Below are 18,040 nucleotides of genomic sequence, written 5' to 3' on the forward strand. Positions count from 1 at the left end.
AGGGAATCCCCCATCCCAGTTGAGGATGGTTCATGGGATGCCCCAGGTGAATCCCCAACACAGTGAGGTAAGGGATGAAAAATGGCTGATTTCCTCAGCCGCAGGTTTACTGCTCTGGTCGAAGCATATGAGACCGCTTCAGCACTGGCTTAAGATTTGAGTCCCAAGATGGGCATGTCACAGTGGTACTCATCACATGGCTATCACGCTTATCTGTCACTGCACATTCAGCTCTAGACGCATTTCTACAGATGCATCCAACATTGGTTGGGGTGCTGAATCCAATGGGCATGTAGCCTTGGGATCCTGGACAGGACCCAGATTGTGTTGGCACAAATGGCGCTTTTCAACTACACCGTACCAGCTCGACTCGACTCAACTCGCCTTTGTTTGGTTTTCCACTGTGTAAAGTTGTACCTGTTCCTGCTTTCGGGTACTTTTTTTGTATCACCTCCGGCGAGGTTCTGAGCGAGCTAAGGCGATACTAAAATGTGACGTGAAAACAATGCCGACTGCTGATTGGTCAGAGAGAACCGTCCCTATAGTTACTAAACTTACTACTATTATTATGGCAACTCGGAAGAATACGCCGTGGTCAAACGAGGAGGTGCAGACCTTCCTTTTTTGGTTGCAGAAGCGAGGGATCCAGCGAGAGCTTGATGGGGCAACGAGGAACGAAAGGCGTCGCTATGACGGCCGAGTACTATTTTTGGGAGTACTGTCTGCAATGAAAAACGGAGCGAAAAGCGAGCAGAGTCGAGTTGAGCTGGTACTGGAAAAGCGGCTATAGACTACCTCAAGTTGTTGGCAGTACTGATGGCGTTCCACTAAGCACGTGTTGGTCCGGACATAGAGCAATTCTTGCTGGTGGTCATGCTCCTCATGACAGCCCCTACTTTGTGAATTCCCCTTAGGAAGGACCTTCTTTCTCAGGGGTAGGGCACAATTTGGCACCAACGCCCAGACCTCTACAACCTCCAAGTCTGGCGCCTGGCCCTGCTTTCCTTCCTGCAAGAAAGCACCATCCTAAGGTGCACTGCACTAAGGTGACACAATGGATGGAAAGCACAACCTAATCATCAGGTTCCTTAGAGGTGCCCGGAGGTTAAATCATCCAGGTCTGTACCTTATTCCTTCTTAGGACCTCTCTGTAGTGTTGCCGGGCCTATAGAGAGCCCTGTTTTGAGCCACTGGTGTCAATTGAGCTTAGTGCCCTCACACCTACATCTATCAAAAGGGTTGGGGATCTGCAAACATTCTCTGTTAGCAAAACGTGCCTTCGGTTCAGTCTGGCATACTCACGTGATCCTGAGACCCCGACTGGGCTATGTGCCCAAAGTTCCCAGTACCCCTTTTTGGGATCAAGTGGACTTATCTTTGCTGTGTCCAGTGCATGCTCTTTGCAATTACTTGGACCACACAGAGAGTTTCAGATTCTCTGAGCAGCTCTTTGTCTGTTTTGGGGGACAGCAGAAGGGGAAGGCTATCTCCAAACAGAGGATTGTGGATCCCATTTCTCCGGCATACCAAACACAGAATTGGCCGTCCCCCGCCGAAGAGCGAGCACACTCCAATAGGAGTGTCGCATCCTCTGGGGTACAAGTCAATGTTACCTTTGCCAGATTTTACAATCTCTCGGTTTAGCCTGTTTCTTCCCAAATATTATGAGACACGTATAGGTAAACTTTGGACAACTGGTCCAGTGTATTGCTTGCACACACCGCTTGTCCCCTCCTTGAGGTGATAACGTGTGCATTTTTGTCCATGTGGGTTCCCGATGTCCGGCAAACCCTGGCCAAATTTGGTGGTGGAATTTGCTGCCAGGCCAATTGCTTGTGGTATGTCCCTTTTTACGTGAGCCCTTGGACTTGGGTTGGGTGCTCCATATTTCTGGATTACCTGATGGCAATCCCATATGATGTATTTTCACTGTTCAGTTTCCCGGTTGGTAAACTCACACCACAGAGACTTCTTTACCCATGTGGTACCTCCCTTGTGGTCTCCACAGTGTCCTTTTTGCTGCATAGGAAAAAAAGTCACTTTCAGCACCATTTCGACCCTCCACCCCTCTGGCTTGGCAGGGCTCCTCCTTCCCTCCGGATCCACTATTATTCTGACTCCCACAGGCGCTGGCTTCGTTTTGGCTCTTCAGGCCTACAGTGTCACCATGAGTCTTCGTTTTCTAGCCTCGGTCTGCGTCCCCACCTCTCCCAGCCTTACCTTAGTTGGACAGGTTCCTGTCTCCACCCTGGCTTCTCCCTCCATTGGTTTCACCTTGGGCCTTCGGTCGGGTGACTCTGCTCTGGGTCACTACCTGGCTCCTTCCTCCCTGGCTTCTCCCTCCATTGTCGATTCCCTGGCTCCTCGCTCCCCCCAGCATCTCCTTGGAGTTTTTCCATTCTGTTCTGTGGACTGTTTATTTGCTTTCTACTTCCATTTAGTTATTGTATTTCTTTTCTCTGTTCGAAATCGAATACTACTCTACTATATAGTATGTGAAAAATAGTACACCAACAGAGTAGTAAGTTCAAATACATAGTACTCGAAATGCAGTAGGCGTAAAGTACCTAGATGACCTACTACTTCTACAGAGATTCGTAAGTATGGATTTGATGGACACTTTACTATTAAATGAGCCCACGGGAGAGGATTTGTGAATGGCGAAGCGACACAACTGATGCTCTAGGTCACATGACAATGACAACATGGCATATGTAGTGCATCCGAATTTCATTCTACTACACATATAAAACAGTGGTTCCCAACTCTGGTCCTGGAGTACCTCAAACTACACATTTTGCATGTCTCCCTAATCAAACACACCAGATTCAACTCATCAGCTAGTTAGTAGAGATGTCAACCAAAAACTAAATAAAACCCACAATAATGTATGCAGCCAGTAAAGCTAGCTATTAGTGATGGCGCAGTGGATAAGACACATGCCTTTGGTGTGAGAGACTCGGGTTCGACTGTGAGACACCAATGTGTCCCTGAGCAAGACACTTAACCCCTAGTTGCTCCAGAGGCGTGCGACCTCTGACGTATATAGCAATTGTAAGTCGCTTTGGATAAAAGCGTCAGCTAAATGAATAAATGTAAAAGTGTTCTACACATCAACAATATTTAAAATAACATATTAAAAAAATCATTGTGTTGTGAGTGTTTTAGCCAAATAGAATAAATCAGGTTTAACCTGGAAATGATTTTCGATTAGATCAACATAAAAATGCACTTTAAATAAATGACATGTTTTTTTACATTGTCATATTGTCCTAAAAACTACACATGTGGGAGGAGACTGGCTAGCAATGAGTTTCAGGTGTGTGTAGCAAGTCATATGACCAAGAAAGCATGAATAATTGTTGCAGAAACAGATGTTTGTGAAGTTGTGCTCGACGTGCAGCCTCTTTACCCTTTCATTTAGGTATTGGAGTTATTAGTTGTGTGATTTGTTTATGTTGAATGAGTGCGTTTTAATAGCTCAATTCCATTCTTATTTGATCCCTTTTTTCCTTTAGGCTGATTTATTAACAGGTTTTACCCTCTGTCTTGGAAGCTGGGCAGACAAATATTTATTGCTGCGGTACCTTCCATGGGCTGTGTAGGAGTGTGAACAACCGGTAAATGCAGTATACCTTTTATTGAGGCCGATGGGTTATGAATTTGAGTCTGCAGTTGTACTTTCGCTAAAGTAGGTTTTGTTTTCTCTTATTGGAGGTTAACGTGCATGTGGTTTTTGTTTCTTGTTAAAGGAGCAGTCCAGCCACTGTCTCTTGGTGTTTTTCTTTACTTAATTCTATATTGATGTTTATTTTGACCCTATTAAATATTGTTTGTCATTTGCTTTTGTTTGTGTGGAACTGCTCTCCTCGTTTTTTGTGTTACAGTGTTTAACGGATTTGTACAGGGACAAAAAGCCTGCATCCACACTTAACCTCCCCCGGTGTAGGTGATTCGGGTGGCGTGGCACTGCTGTGAGGTGTGTATTAGAAGGTTGGCACTGTAATGGTGATTAATGGTTGCTACTTGTTTGCGGTGAATCCTTTGGGTTTTTCTTGTGGTTTCTATTCTCAGGTGGCAGGAGGCGGATGAGAGCAGGCCCGACCCTGTTACGGATATTATTACTGACACATGTTTTAGTTGGTGTGTTAATCTTTGATGGTCTTTGTTGGAACAATACAATTGTTTTTTTGTTTTATAAACTATGTTAGATGCTTCCTCCTCCCTTAAATATGGAGATCGCATAGTCAGTTAATATTTCCTATACTACACAGAAAATATAGTAAGAATGAGTATTGAATTAGCTTAGTTAGCTTAGCAACATGCTATTGTCAGAATAAACAGAACGCTAGGTAAGTGTGACAGGCTGCTTGGTCAAGTCTGAGTGTCATTTTGATTGTCTAAAGTCATTACTTATGAAATTTCAATTCAGTTAGGGGTTGAGTCAGCTCATTAGGCTCGTTGTAAATGTTAGCATTGGTGTCTTAGTAGAATACTTATATACGCAGCTGAAACACTCCAAGGTCACCTGTCTCATTACGTATCATTACATTTAAAAACATCATGCATTTTTTATTACATCATAAAAATTAAAAAAAATGTACAGAACAGTATTCACGGTTAATTTTGTAAATTATACTGTTATTGGACTATGTTTCAGCACTGGGAAAAACTCACCAGAAATTGACCAGGAACGGGTGCTCTAGGTTCTGCATTATCTGGAGCTCTTTGAAGACGTTGCGCACCTCGTTGCGCTCCACACACTGAAGTTTGTTCATATACTTCATGGCGTACATTTTCTTTGTGTCCTTTTTCTGAACAATGCATACCTGGGAAACAAAATGTAAGTGGTCTTAATTGAAATAAATCTGAATTCAATGTTGCTAAAAAAACTGGACAGTGTCTGTTGCACTCAATAGTGCTAGCCCACTTTTTCAGCGGTGTTAGTTCTGTATTTTTTTCCTGTACATTTTTTCTAAAGCCATGTAACCAAACCAGAGAATGGTACAAGACTGTGTACTTAACGGCTTTAGTGAGGGAAATAACTCGTTAATTCCACGAAGCACAGCAAATGAAATACTAAAATAAAAAAATAATGGTGAAATATAAAAAAAATATTATTTTGATTAAAAATATTGTAGGTTTAACTTACAAAAAAAAAGTTTAACCTACAAAAATGTTATGTTCATTGAAACTGAAAATTTGTGTTAATACAATTAATTTTTAATTAATTAATAAATTAATTAAAATCAATTAATAAATTTGAGCTTGAATCTCAAAATATTATGTTATCTGAACTACATAAATTATCTAAGTTGATTTGACAAAAGAAAAATGTTATTATTACTAATCATATATAGATATGATCAAATATATGGTAAAATATGCATATATCTAAAAATATTAGTATTATAATATTAGTAAATATAAGTATTTTGAGAGTGTATGGAGACTGATTTGACTACATCATTCACAGTGCTTCATGCAGAGCTCTTTTGGCTCAATTTGCTAGGCAATTACTCTGATTGGTGGAGTAGGTAATGCCATTTTTCACCACAAATTTTGCTGTCTAACATGATTTGCTGAAATATTGCAAACTCAAGGCTATAACAAGAACGTGCCACTGATTTAAATGTTTATTTTTAAATGTTCACCTATATGTTATCGTTAAAAATACACTTTTTTTTTTCAATTTCCCTATGCAAAAAACAATGTTTTAACGTTTGTAACCAGACTGCTGCACTCAACTGGAGAGTTAACATAGATTGAAACTGTAACCGAATTGAATATTGCGCAATAATAGACAATTGGCTTGCCATACTATGGAGTCAATATAGTAGTAATCAACCGTCTTGAAGCCAACTGGAGCACTTTTTCTAGAGTTAATTGAATTCTCTAAATTAGGTCTTAATCTACATTATTAATGTTTCAAGGACAATCAATGAAGATCCCTGACAATTCACTTTGGCCTCGGTACAATGAGCTTCATTTGTTTTGATTATTGGTTTGTTTTAAAGTCAATATATAGAGCAAAACTTACTTTCCCAAAACTGCCTTTACCAATGGCTCTCAAGATCTGAAAGTGGTCAAAATTGACTGTGGAGAGACAAAAAGGTAATGTAACAGTTAGTGCATTGCAAGCTACAATGATTTTCTTTCTTCTGTGGAACAAAAAACACACATATACATTGAAAATCAATGGGTAATATGTTGACTTTGTCCAGCCAACACAGAAAGCACTGTAGCAGATGGGAGGAACAGAACGGATTCAACCAATCCCCCCCTCACACCTCAAGGACAATTACTCTGCTGAATTGTAAATAAAACCAGCTATCAGCAAATTAGTTTTTTTATGAAGTTGCGCATCTGATTTAAAGAGTTATGCAGTCCGACTCAAAGCATAATCTCTAATGCAGCCAAACTCATCATCTGACCCGTGAATGACCCTTGCCCATCTCTCTTCTCTCAAAGCTCGTCTATCTGAAACTGCAGTCCAATACATGCTGTCAGCAGCAATTACAGTTTGATGGTCACTACTCGATAGACACTAGTGTGTTGGTTGAGGACCAGCAATTATATTTTTTAAATGAGAAGTCTTTCTCTGCCTCAGGCCCTCAATCCTGTAATTGTGGACAAATGTGGGCACGGAGGACTCAGGTGTGATCCTAATTTTTATTTATTATAAATATTATATTACTGTCTTTGATAAAGTTTTGTCTATCCATTTATGGTTTTTTTTTTTGGGGGGGGGGGGGTATTTTTGAATTTATTTCCTTCAAAAAGTACCATATTTTCTTTGTAAATTATGCTTATTTTTTATTTTTTTTAATCTACATTAAAATATCATTCCAATAAGTTCTTAGAGCTAAAACCTAAAGATGAAGTGACTTCAAGTCACCTGGTGTCTTATTTTGGCTTATTTTAATTACAGTTTTTCCCATTCATTTCTATGGGTGCCCATTTTTGACCCAAATACAAGATTAAAGAGTTTTTTTCACCCACGTAACATTGTAGAATTGAGTCCAAAAAAAAAAAAAGTGTGTGTTCAGGAGGCAAACTTAGGAAAAGTAGCCAAGTCTTGTACTACTCAGATCAAGGGAAGTATTTTTTAAAATAAATCAAAACTATTTTGCCCACATTTGTCCAGAATACGGTTTTAAGCAATATGTAACTTTCAGGATCCAGTGAGAGCCAAATCAATTTTTTTTCAAGAATTCCCCGCAAAGTCTTGAAAATAGAGTCAAACAAGGATGAAAAAATAAAGTCATAAAGGTGGGTAATTTTCATTTTTCAGTGCTGTATGTGCACAGTGTACTTAACCAACTATGATTGGATTTTAGGCTTAGGATTTGGGTTAATAGCAAGTACCCCGTTATTGACATTCCTACAGTAAGGTCATAATATATACATGCAGAACTGGACTGCAAAATAACGTGTTTTTGGGAGAACTGCAGTATCCCTTAAGGGAAATCCTTCAGAAGACCTCAACCCTGTGTGTGTGTATAGTAAATTCAACGTACGTGTAATTCATAGAAGTTGCCCAGTTACACCAACTAAATTGAATGATTATTAATTTATAGGCCTTTACTATTGTTACTATTGGTATCTTGCTTCTTATATTGTGGGAGATTATCTAAAAATCTATATACACTGATCAACAATAACATTAAATCCAATCTGGTCCAATCACACAGAGAAGCTACTGTCAAATTGCTGAAAGGCTTAATGCTGTTCAATTATAGAAAGGTTTCAGATCAAATCCATCTTTGTTCAAGCCCTTAGTTGGCCCACTTTGATATACGTTAGGGTATCGGCTGTTGAACCAAAGGAAGCCCTGAAAGTGAAAGTGACAGTGGCGATTTTGGCCTGAGAGTGGAAACACAGCTAAAGGGGTTGCCTGGTGGCAGTGGCCTCTTTCAGCAGGATAATACACCCTGACACACTGCACACATTGTTCAGGGATGGTTTGAGGAACATGACAAAGAGTTAAAAGTCTTGACTTGGCCTACTTATTCCCCAGATCTCAGCCCAATTGAGCACCTATGGGATGTGGATGTGAATGGACCCCATCTCTGCAGGATCTGCTGCTAATGTCTTGGTCCCAGAGACCACAGATGTCTCAGAGCTGTTTTGGCAGCATGAGGGGGACCTACACAATATTAGACAGGTGTTTTTAATGTTGTGGCTGATAAGTATCTGATAGTGTTATAGCTGAAAGGAACATAACATATGAAGCAATATAAAGAGGTTTATTAAAAGTTTGCTTCCTTCTGTTGGGAGTGGGACAGAAACAATTGAAGAGTTCAGATGCAAAAACCTCTAAGTGCCATTTGAAATTTTCTTCTAGAATGATCATTTTTATCAAGCTTGTATATTTAAGTTCAGTGATTTCACTTAAATGGCAATGAAGATTACCTATTAATTGTTATTTAAGTGAAATTACTGAACTTAAATATACAAGTTTGACAAAAAATCATCATTAAAGAAGAAAATTTCAAATGGCATTTAGAAACTCTTCAATTGTCCTTTTTTGCTTATTTAAAGGAGTAGTTCACTTTTTAAAAAAAACCTTTGCTGATAATTTACTCGCCCCCATGTCATCCAAGATGTCCATGTCTTTCTTTCTTCAGTCAAAAAGAAATTAAGGTTTTTGATGAAAACATTCCAGGATTATTCTTCACATAATGGACTTCAATGGGAACCAAACGGTTCAAGGTCCAAAAGACAGTTTCAGTGCAGCTTCAAAGGGCTTTAAACGACAACAGACGATGAATAAGGGTCTTATCTAGCGAAACGATCGCTCATTTAATAAATAAATAACAAAGTTTAAGTTTTATAAGCGCAAATGCTCACCTTGCTCTGTTCTGTGATGCGCGTTTGTGACTCTCCTGTTCGAACTCGTTCATCAAAATGAACAAATCTTTTTTTGAGTCATGACTCGAAGGGTCCTAGATAAGACCCTTATTCGTCGTCTTTTGGACCTTGAACCGTTTGGTTCCCAATGAAGTCCATTATATGGAGAAAATCCTGGAATGTTTTCATCAAAAACCTTAATTTCTTTTCGACTGAAGAAAGAAAGACATGGACATCTTGGATGACATGGGGGTGAGTAAATTATCAGCAAAAGTTTTTTTAAAAGTGAACTACTCCTTTAAACTATATGAAGTATCGAAATTTCATAGTTTTAATAAAACAAAGAGAAAATTAAATGAAATGGTACTTTTAAAATGGCATTTTTGTAAAAAAAAAATTGACCAAACTCGTGATAAACTTCAAAGATTAAATATAGAGCTACTTTAAAAATAAAAGGTACATTTGAGGGACTTGTTTTGTCCCATCTCTCAAGAGCCATTGAGTGAACTATTGAGTGTGGGCAAACGATCTAGGACAGCCACTTAGAGAACGCTGACACCCTTTTTCACGGAGACATCCAGAAGGGTCATAAGCTTGTCCTAAATAGCAAAAGCCCCATCTCTAAGAGGAAATTCTTACCACAAAGAGAAATAACAATTTCCAAATCAAGGCTTCAATTAAATTTGAAAAGATCTCTTTACAAAAACTCTTTAAAAAAAAAGCTAAACATGCTCTACATTGAAGTGCAGGAAATTTGACTATTGTTTGACTATTAGTGGTGCTTACATTTTGTTTTGTATTGTTTTAAATGTGAAAACTAAACAGATCTGTGTCGGATTGACATATATATCATGACGACTTTCTTTGGTCTGGGCGAAATAGATCTATAAAGCCGCAGCTGCTGTTTAATATTGTTGTAGATTGCTGCTGCTGCTACAGAGGAACTTGCTACTGTCAATACATACGGCGTTACGCTGCAGTGAGCATGTAAGACATACTTCTGCTGCACAAAAAGCATATATAAAATTACAAAGCTGGAAACGAGAAGAATATGAATAATACAAGCCAAAATGTTTATGCTGCATGAAAACACACTAGCCTACTGCTATACGATAATATGCTTAAAAAGACCCCCCCATCAAAGTTGACCAGTAGGCTCCCCAGATAGCAGACTGACATTGAATCAACGTGGAAATATGACATCGAAACAACGTTGATCTGACATTGTTTTGCTCATCGAATTAACGTTGAACCAACGTCAGACGCGTCATTCTTTCAAAACTAACGGAAAATCAACTTGAAATCAACGCGTTGTTTCAACGTTATGAAAGCAAACCAATTTTCGATTTTCATTTAGCTTTGAAGAATGCCGCGTCTGACGTTGGTTCAACGTTAATTCGATGAGCAAATCAACGTTGTTTCAATGTCATGAGAGACGTCGTTTCCACGTTGATTCAATGTCAGTTTGCTGTCCGGGTCTGACTTGTCTCCTCACACCTTCAGCTCCACCAGGGACCGTCGTCCTCAAAACATAAAAAAAATCAAATGCCTATTTTACTTTAACGAGTTCATGTATCAGCCATGCTTTGTTACTGAAATCTCAACAACTTGCAAACAGTATAATTTGAATTTATTATGCATTCGGCTGTTGTTAATATTCACTAACACAGCAATCTGAATTAGCAATCTGCTGCTAATGCTGCACAAAGTGTTCAAAACTGCTGTAAACCCTGCTGAATAACTGGAACAAAAGCAAATTCCTATTTCAACTTTCACAAGTTTACATACCGGCACAAACCTTTGTCACTGTATCCTCACAGCATGACAACTGCTGCCAATGTGTAAACAGAAATTGCATATTCGCTAGTTGCTAACATGCTAATTCATCCACACTATGCAAAACAGGACTTTTTTTTTTTTACTTAATTTCATAATTAATGAACTTTACACATCACTGAACCCAAAACTTATTAACAATGAATTATTTGGGTCATTGACTTTGACTTTTTTTTATTTAAAGCTAAAATTAATCTTGTTGCATCACTAATCATCATTAGCCCGTACACCGCATTAGCAAAACTGCTCCGAAATTGTCTTGGTTTGTATTGTATCATTAAAGGAGTAGTTTACTTTAAAAAAAAAAAAAAAAAACGTTTGCTGATAATTTACTCACCCCCGTGTCATCCAAGATGTCCATGTCTTTCTTTCTTTCTTTAGTCGAAAAGAAATTGAGATTTTTGATGAAAACATTCCAGGATTTTCTCCATATAATGGACTTCAATGGGAACCAAACGGTTCAAGGTCCAAAAGACAGTTTCAGTGCAGCTTCAAAAGGCTTTAAACGATTCCAGACGATGAATAAGGGTCTTATCAAGCGAAATGATCGCTCATCTTAAAAAAAATCAAAAAAATTAAAATGAACAAATCTTTTTCCGAGTCAATTCGTTTATTTCGTTCGTTGAAAAAAAGTTTGAGAGTTCGAACAGGAGAGTCACGAACGCGCATCCCAGAACAGAGCAAGGGGACCATTTGAGCTTATAAAACTTACACTTTGTTATTTATTTATTAAATGAGCGATCGTTTCGCTTGATAAGACCCTTATTCATCATCTGGAATCGTTTAAAGCCCTTTAAACAGTTTGCACTGAAAGTGTCTTTTGGTCCTTGAACCGTTTGGTTCCCATTGAAGTCCATTATATGGAGAAAATCCTGGAATGTTTTCATCAAAAACCTTAATTTCTTTTCGACTAAAGAAAGAAAGACATGGACATCTTGGATGACATGGGGGTGAGTAAATTATCAGCAAAATTTTTTTTTTTTTTTTTTTTTTTAAAGTAAACTACTCCTTTAATGGTCATTTCTTTTCCACTGAAGAAAGAATGACAAGGACAAAGGCGATCTGAGAATTATGAAGCTTGGTTCTGCCATTGGACAGCATCTGAAATCAGCCCACACACACTCAACGATGCCCTTAGAAAATATTGAAAGCATTGTTGAAGGTTTTAAGAGTGAAAATGATGATCCCAGGTGTGCGAATACCGAATTCCCTTAAACTGTTCTTAAACCCGCAATGCTTCGAAGGTGTATTCTCACATAGACTACATAAAGGTTGTAAAGCCATAGAAACTTTCGGGGAGTCTCTTTTTACACCCACGACACTCTCACACTATCGGTTATTTTCTCATTGACTAGCAACACTCCAATTTCGTTTAATAGTTGTTTGCTTTAGTCATTGTGCATACTGCTGTTTACCCACATACATGGTTACCTTGTAAAATGGGCCAACTGTACTTGTGATGGCCCATCTCTTCCTTTGACTCGTTTACGCTCAGGTGTCTTGGAATCTAGGTTGTAAAATTTAGACCCACCTGCACAAACCGATTTATGAGAACCTCAATAAATGACTTTCTGCACTCCGCAGCTTCGGATCCTGTTGAATGGGTTTACTCTGTTCTTAAACTGAGATCTCATCAGAAGACTGACATGGATTGTTTTGCCAGGATTATTAATTTTAGCTACAGGAAGTTGAAGAACAACTAAATAAGCAAATAACAACTTACAATTTATTCTCTACTTCACACAAAAAGAACTATGTGGTGTATAGTTCCACTTTAAGAATACTTTTACAGGTTACACTTTTTTAAGGGTGATTAAAGGGGTCATGAACTGGCTTTTTAATTATTTATATTGTTGTCTGGGGTCAGCAATGACATTCACTTGGTTTTTACATTAAACAATTTAAGTAATAGGCTATTTTCTACCCTAGTTTTGAGCCTAGCTGAAAAACGCTGGGTTTTTATGGGCGTCTCGCACTGAAGACTTGAAAGTAAACGCCCACTGCTGTGAGTGGATAACAGTTTTGCATATTATAATGAGTTTCAACTCACTCGCTTATGCAGCGACTGTCTTCTTCCACAATCAGGCGCTGCACAATATTCTGTATTGCTCGGTAGCTCGATCCGGTTTGTCATCGCGAGGTAGGCATCTATGTTATTTAGCTATGCGTGTAATGCGAGAATCGGTGGGCGGGGCTAAACCGGCCGTGTTGAAGTAGGTGTTGATCTTCTTCTGCGGGGGTGGGGTTTTATCCTCTTTGACGTCATAGTTCCCCACTTTGAAAAACAAGTCGTTTGCTGAGGCTGGTGTCAATAAAAGCTTTTATTGGACTAACAAGGACATTTTCAGTTCTGAAACTTACAGGATATTCTTATAATATGATGACCTCTTAGATGTCAAAAGCTCAAGGAAAATTGGATTTCTCAGTTCATCAGCCCTTTAAAGGAGAACGCCGGCGAACAATGACCCTTTGGTCTAATAAAACGTCGGTACCTAGTCAACCATTCTCTGAGTTTTGTTTTCATGATAATCGAATGTAAAGAGTTTTATCTCTAAAAACTGTTTAGCGTATAATGCTAGTAATGGGGGCATTGAGTAAGTAAAAAGAAATCGCTAGTTTATACCACTAACAAGGCTCAAAATAGCCCCACACTAACACAGTAACATAATGAGGCTCCATACATACAAAACGAAGCATTGAGAACTGTGTAAGTGTACAGACCGTTTAATAAGAAGATACTTTATGAAGACAGTTCACTTCGCGAATACAGGCAGGAGCCATCTTAAAAAATAGTCTCGATAAGTCGAACCACGAACGTCGTGCTGAGTGATCTGAACTCTATGAAGTTCAACGAACTTCTGAACTGTATGAGCGGCGTTCGGGGATCGACTTACCGAGACTATTTTTTAAGATGGCTCCTGTCTGTATACGCGAAGTGAACTGTCTTTATAAAGTATCTTCTTATTAAACGGTCTGTACACTTACACAGTTCTCAATGCTTCGTTTTGCATGTATGGAGCATCATTATGTTACTGTGTTAGTGTGGGGCTATTTTGAGCCTTGTTAGTGGTATAAACTAGCGATTTCTTTTTACTTACTCAATGCCCCCATTACTAGCATTATACGCTAAACAGTTTTTAGAGATACAACTCTTTACATTCGATTATCATGAAAACAAAACTCAGAGAATGGTTGACTAGGTACCGACGTTTTATTAGACCAAAGGTTCATTGTTCGCCGGAGTTCTCCTTTAACCAAATGAGTCCTGAGTAATATGAATTAATTACATGAACTTGCAATAGAGTTAGATTTTAGGGTTAGGGTTTGTTGCTTGTAATAATGCAGAATTGACTGGTATTACTATAGTGAGTACATGTATTGCACTGTAAAAATTAATATGCTTTATCTAATCAAAAAAAATTGTGGCAACAGATTACAAGCATTATTATTAAATCAATTTAACAATAGAATTGAGTAATAATTAATCAAATGAATTCCTTAAAAGTAAAACGTACAAAAAAAACCCCAACAACGTAAATTTAAGTCACCATTATGGTGATCAGTGTTTGTTTTAAAATTATGGTTTTCTCCTTCAGTGATTCTGCTTCTTAACATCAGCTGTCTTCAATGTTGGCAATATAAAATAAAGAGTTCTTAATCTTTGACGTCTGTCTGTTATTTAGATATTTTTTGTTTAATTTTTGTTGTAAACTTTACTCACTTTAAATTGTTAACTTTTAAGGAATAATTTGATTAATTATTACTCAATTCTAATTTGTTCAATTTAATTAATAATATTGCTTGTAATCTGTTGCCACAATTTTATTGGTTAGATAAAGCATATTCATTTTTACAGTGTGCGTGATAGTCACTTTAAAATAAAGTGTTATGGTGCTTTTTGTTCTTTTTGGAGGTTGAGAGTCCCAGGTCACTGTATATAATCATTGCATGGAAAAGAGCATCTCAGGTTTCTCTGTTTGTTCTCCATAGAGTTCATACTGTTTTGAAACAAAAATGGGGTGAAAATTGGAGACAGGATTTCATTTTTGGCATATTAAGTCTCCTGAACACCCTCTGTCTGCCATTGGCTGGTCAAAATGATAGTCCTGCTCCTGCCTTAAACTCACCCCATTGGCTGATGTAGTGTTGCTGGGTCGGATTGGTTGGGATGCTCAAACTAATGTTTTGATAGAAACAATTTAGGGGAATAAACCTATTGATTGCTTATTTTAAAAAATATATATATATTTTATTAAATATTGTTTTATATATTTAATTATAATATAATAATTAAAATATTTTTATTATTTTTTTAAACTATTTTAACATTAAAAAAAAAAAACACTTGATTGTTAAATTAATAAGAAGTTCATAGATAAATACGTGAATTAGAATTCGAGTCCTCTGTCCTACTATAGGAACTGGAACAACTTGTTTTGTGTCCAAGAACACACTTACCCTCCGCTGGGTCATCACCGACGGATGTCCTGCTAGACTGTCCAAGTCCCATGTCTTCTTAAGAGGTGAAGTTCTCCAGTTTAAAATGGAAACATCCTCTGAGTTTGTTAATAAGGATATATAGCTGGATAGAAGAATGACCTGTGACAGGGACAGAGTGAAGCGAGAGTTTAATAAGAATCAAATCTGGACCGACTTTCCATTACAGTGTTTATGTTACATAGACTGAGCGGGTCACAAATGTCAAGTCTAGCATGCGACAAAGCGACCATTGCAAATCCATTTATCCTTCGTATGAGAAGAATCGTGAATGCTTAGAGTACATCAGAACTAGAACGAGGCATCAGTTTACTGTCGGGATTGGTTCGCATGCAGTGTAGACAGCAACACTGATTATAATGAGTTATATATTGTCTTTTATTGCATCGCACCACTCGCGTCCGGTGTAGACACGGTGTAACACCAGTTCTTTCTTTTTCTTATCTCTTGCTTTTAATGGGCCGTGAAATCAAATACACTGCTGAAAACTGAGCGATCATTGCCATTATTGTAAAAATTGTAAAAATAAAAAACAGCATTTAAACAAAATAGTATTTTTAAGTACTTATATGTTTTAAAGTAAACTTTAGAAGGTTTGTAGTAGTGCTGTCAAATCGATTAATCGCGATTATCAAATACCACTCATTTGTTTGCGCCCTCCGGCTTCGAGTATGAAAGAAACGTACATTAAACGAGAACGTTTAGCACTGCAGAATATCCTGTCTTCCGGATTTGAAATCTAGATTTATTCACATTGGCCCATGAACACCCCTGCATGAGATGAATTTACGTTTTATTAAAAGTGCGTATTCACGTATTCTACGCACATGCATACATTCAGTACTGGGTAGATTACGAATTGTAGTCAGTTACTGTTTTCAAATTACATTAAACAAAAATTTGTAGATAGTAATGTAATTTGAGGTAATATAATAGGACTACTTTTAGATTACTTCTGGCGAATCATAATAGGATCATCTTGTACAGTAAAATGCAAAGAGAAAGAAAACATATTTCATTCTTTGTAATCAACATGAAGTGCATTAATGTAATGTACATTAGGGCAGGGTTTCCCAGACTGGTGTTCGTGAAGGAACTCTAGGGAGTTAGTGAGTTTAATGAAAAGCTATTAAGTCATTCAAATTAAAAATTTAAATAAAACACTTGGTAAAAAGATAAAACCTACATGTCATGAGACCATTACCCGACATCAGAAAAACGTAAACTTAATGTTATTATTACTATTATTGACTTCATTGAATTATTGACCTAACTTTTTAGGCTAATTTAAAATCTCAACTGGGTATCCTAAATATATTGTATTAAACTGACCATGTTCATCTGACAAAAAAAGTTAGGCAATGAAAGTAGATTTTATTTGAATGATCTTTTTATAATTGGTATTCATTCATTAAATGATAACTGCAAGCCAAAACATGATTTAATGTTATTTTTAGCATGCTTGAATTGTTTAAAAGCCCTTAAAAAGCCAATAATACATTTCAAATACAAATATGTTGCGTGATATGATGTTCTTCTATAAAAGGTATTAGATCACTATCAATTTCCATGACAATAATGTGAAATTTTCAATATTTTCTCAAATAAATACACCAAACCTATAAACTGGATAAAAGGCGAGACAACTAGACCCTATTAAAAGTACTTTACTTTGCCAATAGACTACTCAATTACAGCAGCTTACATGTCGTTCACTGGTTACTTTACACAGTAACATAAACAGTATGTAAAGTCTAAATAGAGTGGTAGAAATAGATGAGTTGGACTAGTAAACACAATGTAAGATCACGTCCTGTATTGACCTGTAGCTGAACTCTGTTGTATATAAATCATCAGCAATCATAAACTTACCGTTTAATATGGTCGGATGGTCGAGTTGATCCTCACAGCGATGCCAGCAGCAGTCACACACTGGTCACAGGCGAGACTGCAGTGTACAGATGAGTGCTGGACACAGAGACTATCCCACACAACTTCTCCACTCACCGCAATGCCGTGATAAGATCCTTGCAGAGCCGGAGTCAATGACACACTGATGCAGAACACACGAGCATGCTGCTTTACCTCCCATATGCGCTCGAGAGTCTCATGCCTGCATCACAACACACACACACACACACACATCCGCGGACAGTCCCAGTCTCCGAGCAGAGGACATCTGATCTGATCCAGATCACCGTGTGTGCGTGTGCGTGTGTGACTGACTGCTGAGAGCTGCACAGCTGAGCTCACGTCCTCAACTGTTGATCAACTCATCACTATGCGTCTGTGGAAACATCTGATGGGCATCGCATGTGATGATGATGATGATGATGATGGCGTCGGGAAGGTTCATTTATTCATGCATGATGTGGATGTGGCAAGTAGGCTACTGTATACGCAATGTTACTGCGCTGCTGTAAAAATACCTTTTAATTTATTCAAGAATTCGTAATAAAATACATTTTATACAGTGACTTAGATTTTTTTGTAATTTCTTAAAATAATTTTAAAAAGTAAAATATTATCATTATTCGAAAGAAGAGTTTACAATAACATTTGAAAGAGTAGTCAAATCAAAATCAGCGTGGTGTAGGCTAACGCCATTTTGTTTTCATGTGACAACAAACGGACCCTAATGTCAAGGTCAGCAAGTTTCTTAAAACTATCTATTTATTTGACCTTTTATGACATGGCAAGGTTAGGTCGTCGAATGTAATCACTATTCATGATTCAAACATACATGATACATTTTTGTTTGTTTGTTTGTAGGATTGAAGACAGTCCCCGTGAACCGGAAGTTGCAAACGATTTTTCTCCAGTGCTGTGACGAATTTCCAAGTGAAACGGAATA

At 37.8% G+C, this 18,040-nt stretch overlaps 1 protein-coding gene across 1 annotated transcript in view; it reads right to left on the bottom strand.

Annotated features, from left to right (window-relative positions):
- The window catches only part of stk32a (serine/threonine kinase 32A), an 82,104-nt gene extending 64,369 nt beyond the window's left edge, over window positions 1-17,735 (bottom strand). Inside the window, exons 1-4 of the mRNA XM_039687924.2 lie at window positions 17,059-17,735; window positions 15,148-15,288; window positions 6,041-6,096; window positions 4,678-4,829 (exon numbers count right to left, since the gene is read on the bottom strand). Of these exons, the coding sequence (XP_039543858.2) occupies window positions 4,678-4,829; window positions 6,041-6,096; window positions 15,148-15,199 (260 nt within the window). The 5' untranslated portion in view covers window positions 15,200-15,288; window positions 17,059-17,735. The remainder of the gene's footprint in view (window positions 1-4,677; window positions 4,830-6,040; window positions 6,097-15,147; window positions 15,289-17,058) is intronic.
- Between the last annotated feature and the right edge of the window lie 305 nt (window positions 17,736-18,040).

The sequence above is a fragment of the Pimephales promelas genome, chromosome 19, assembly GCF_988280905.1.
Source record: "Pimephales promelas chromosome 19, fPimPro1.hap1.1, whole genome shotgun sequence".
Classification (NCBI taxonomy): Eukaryota; Metazoa; Chordata; class Actinopteri; order Cypriniformes; family Leuciscidae; genus Pimephales; species Pimephales promelas.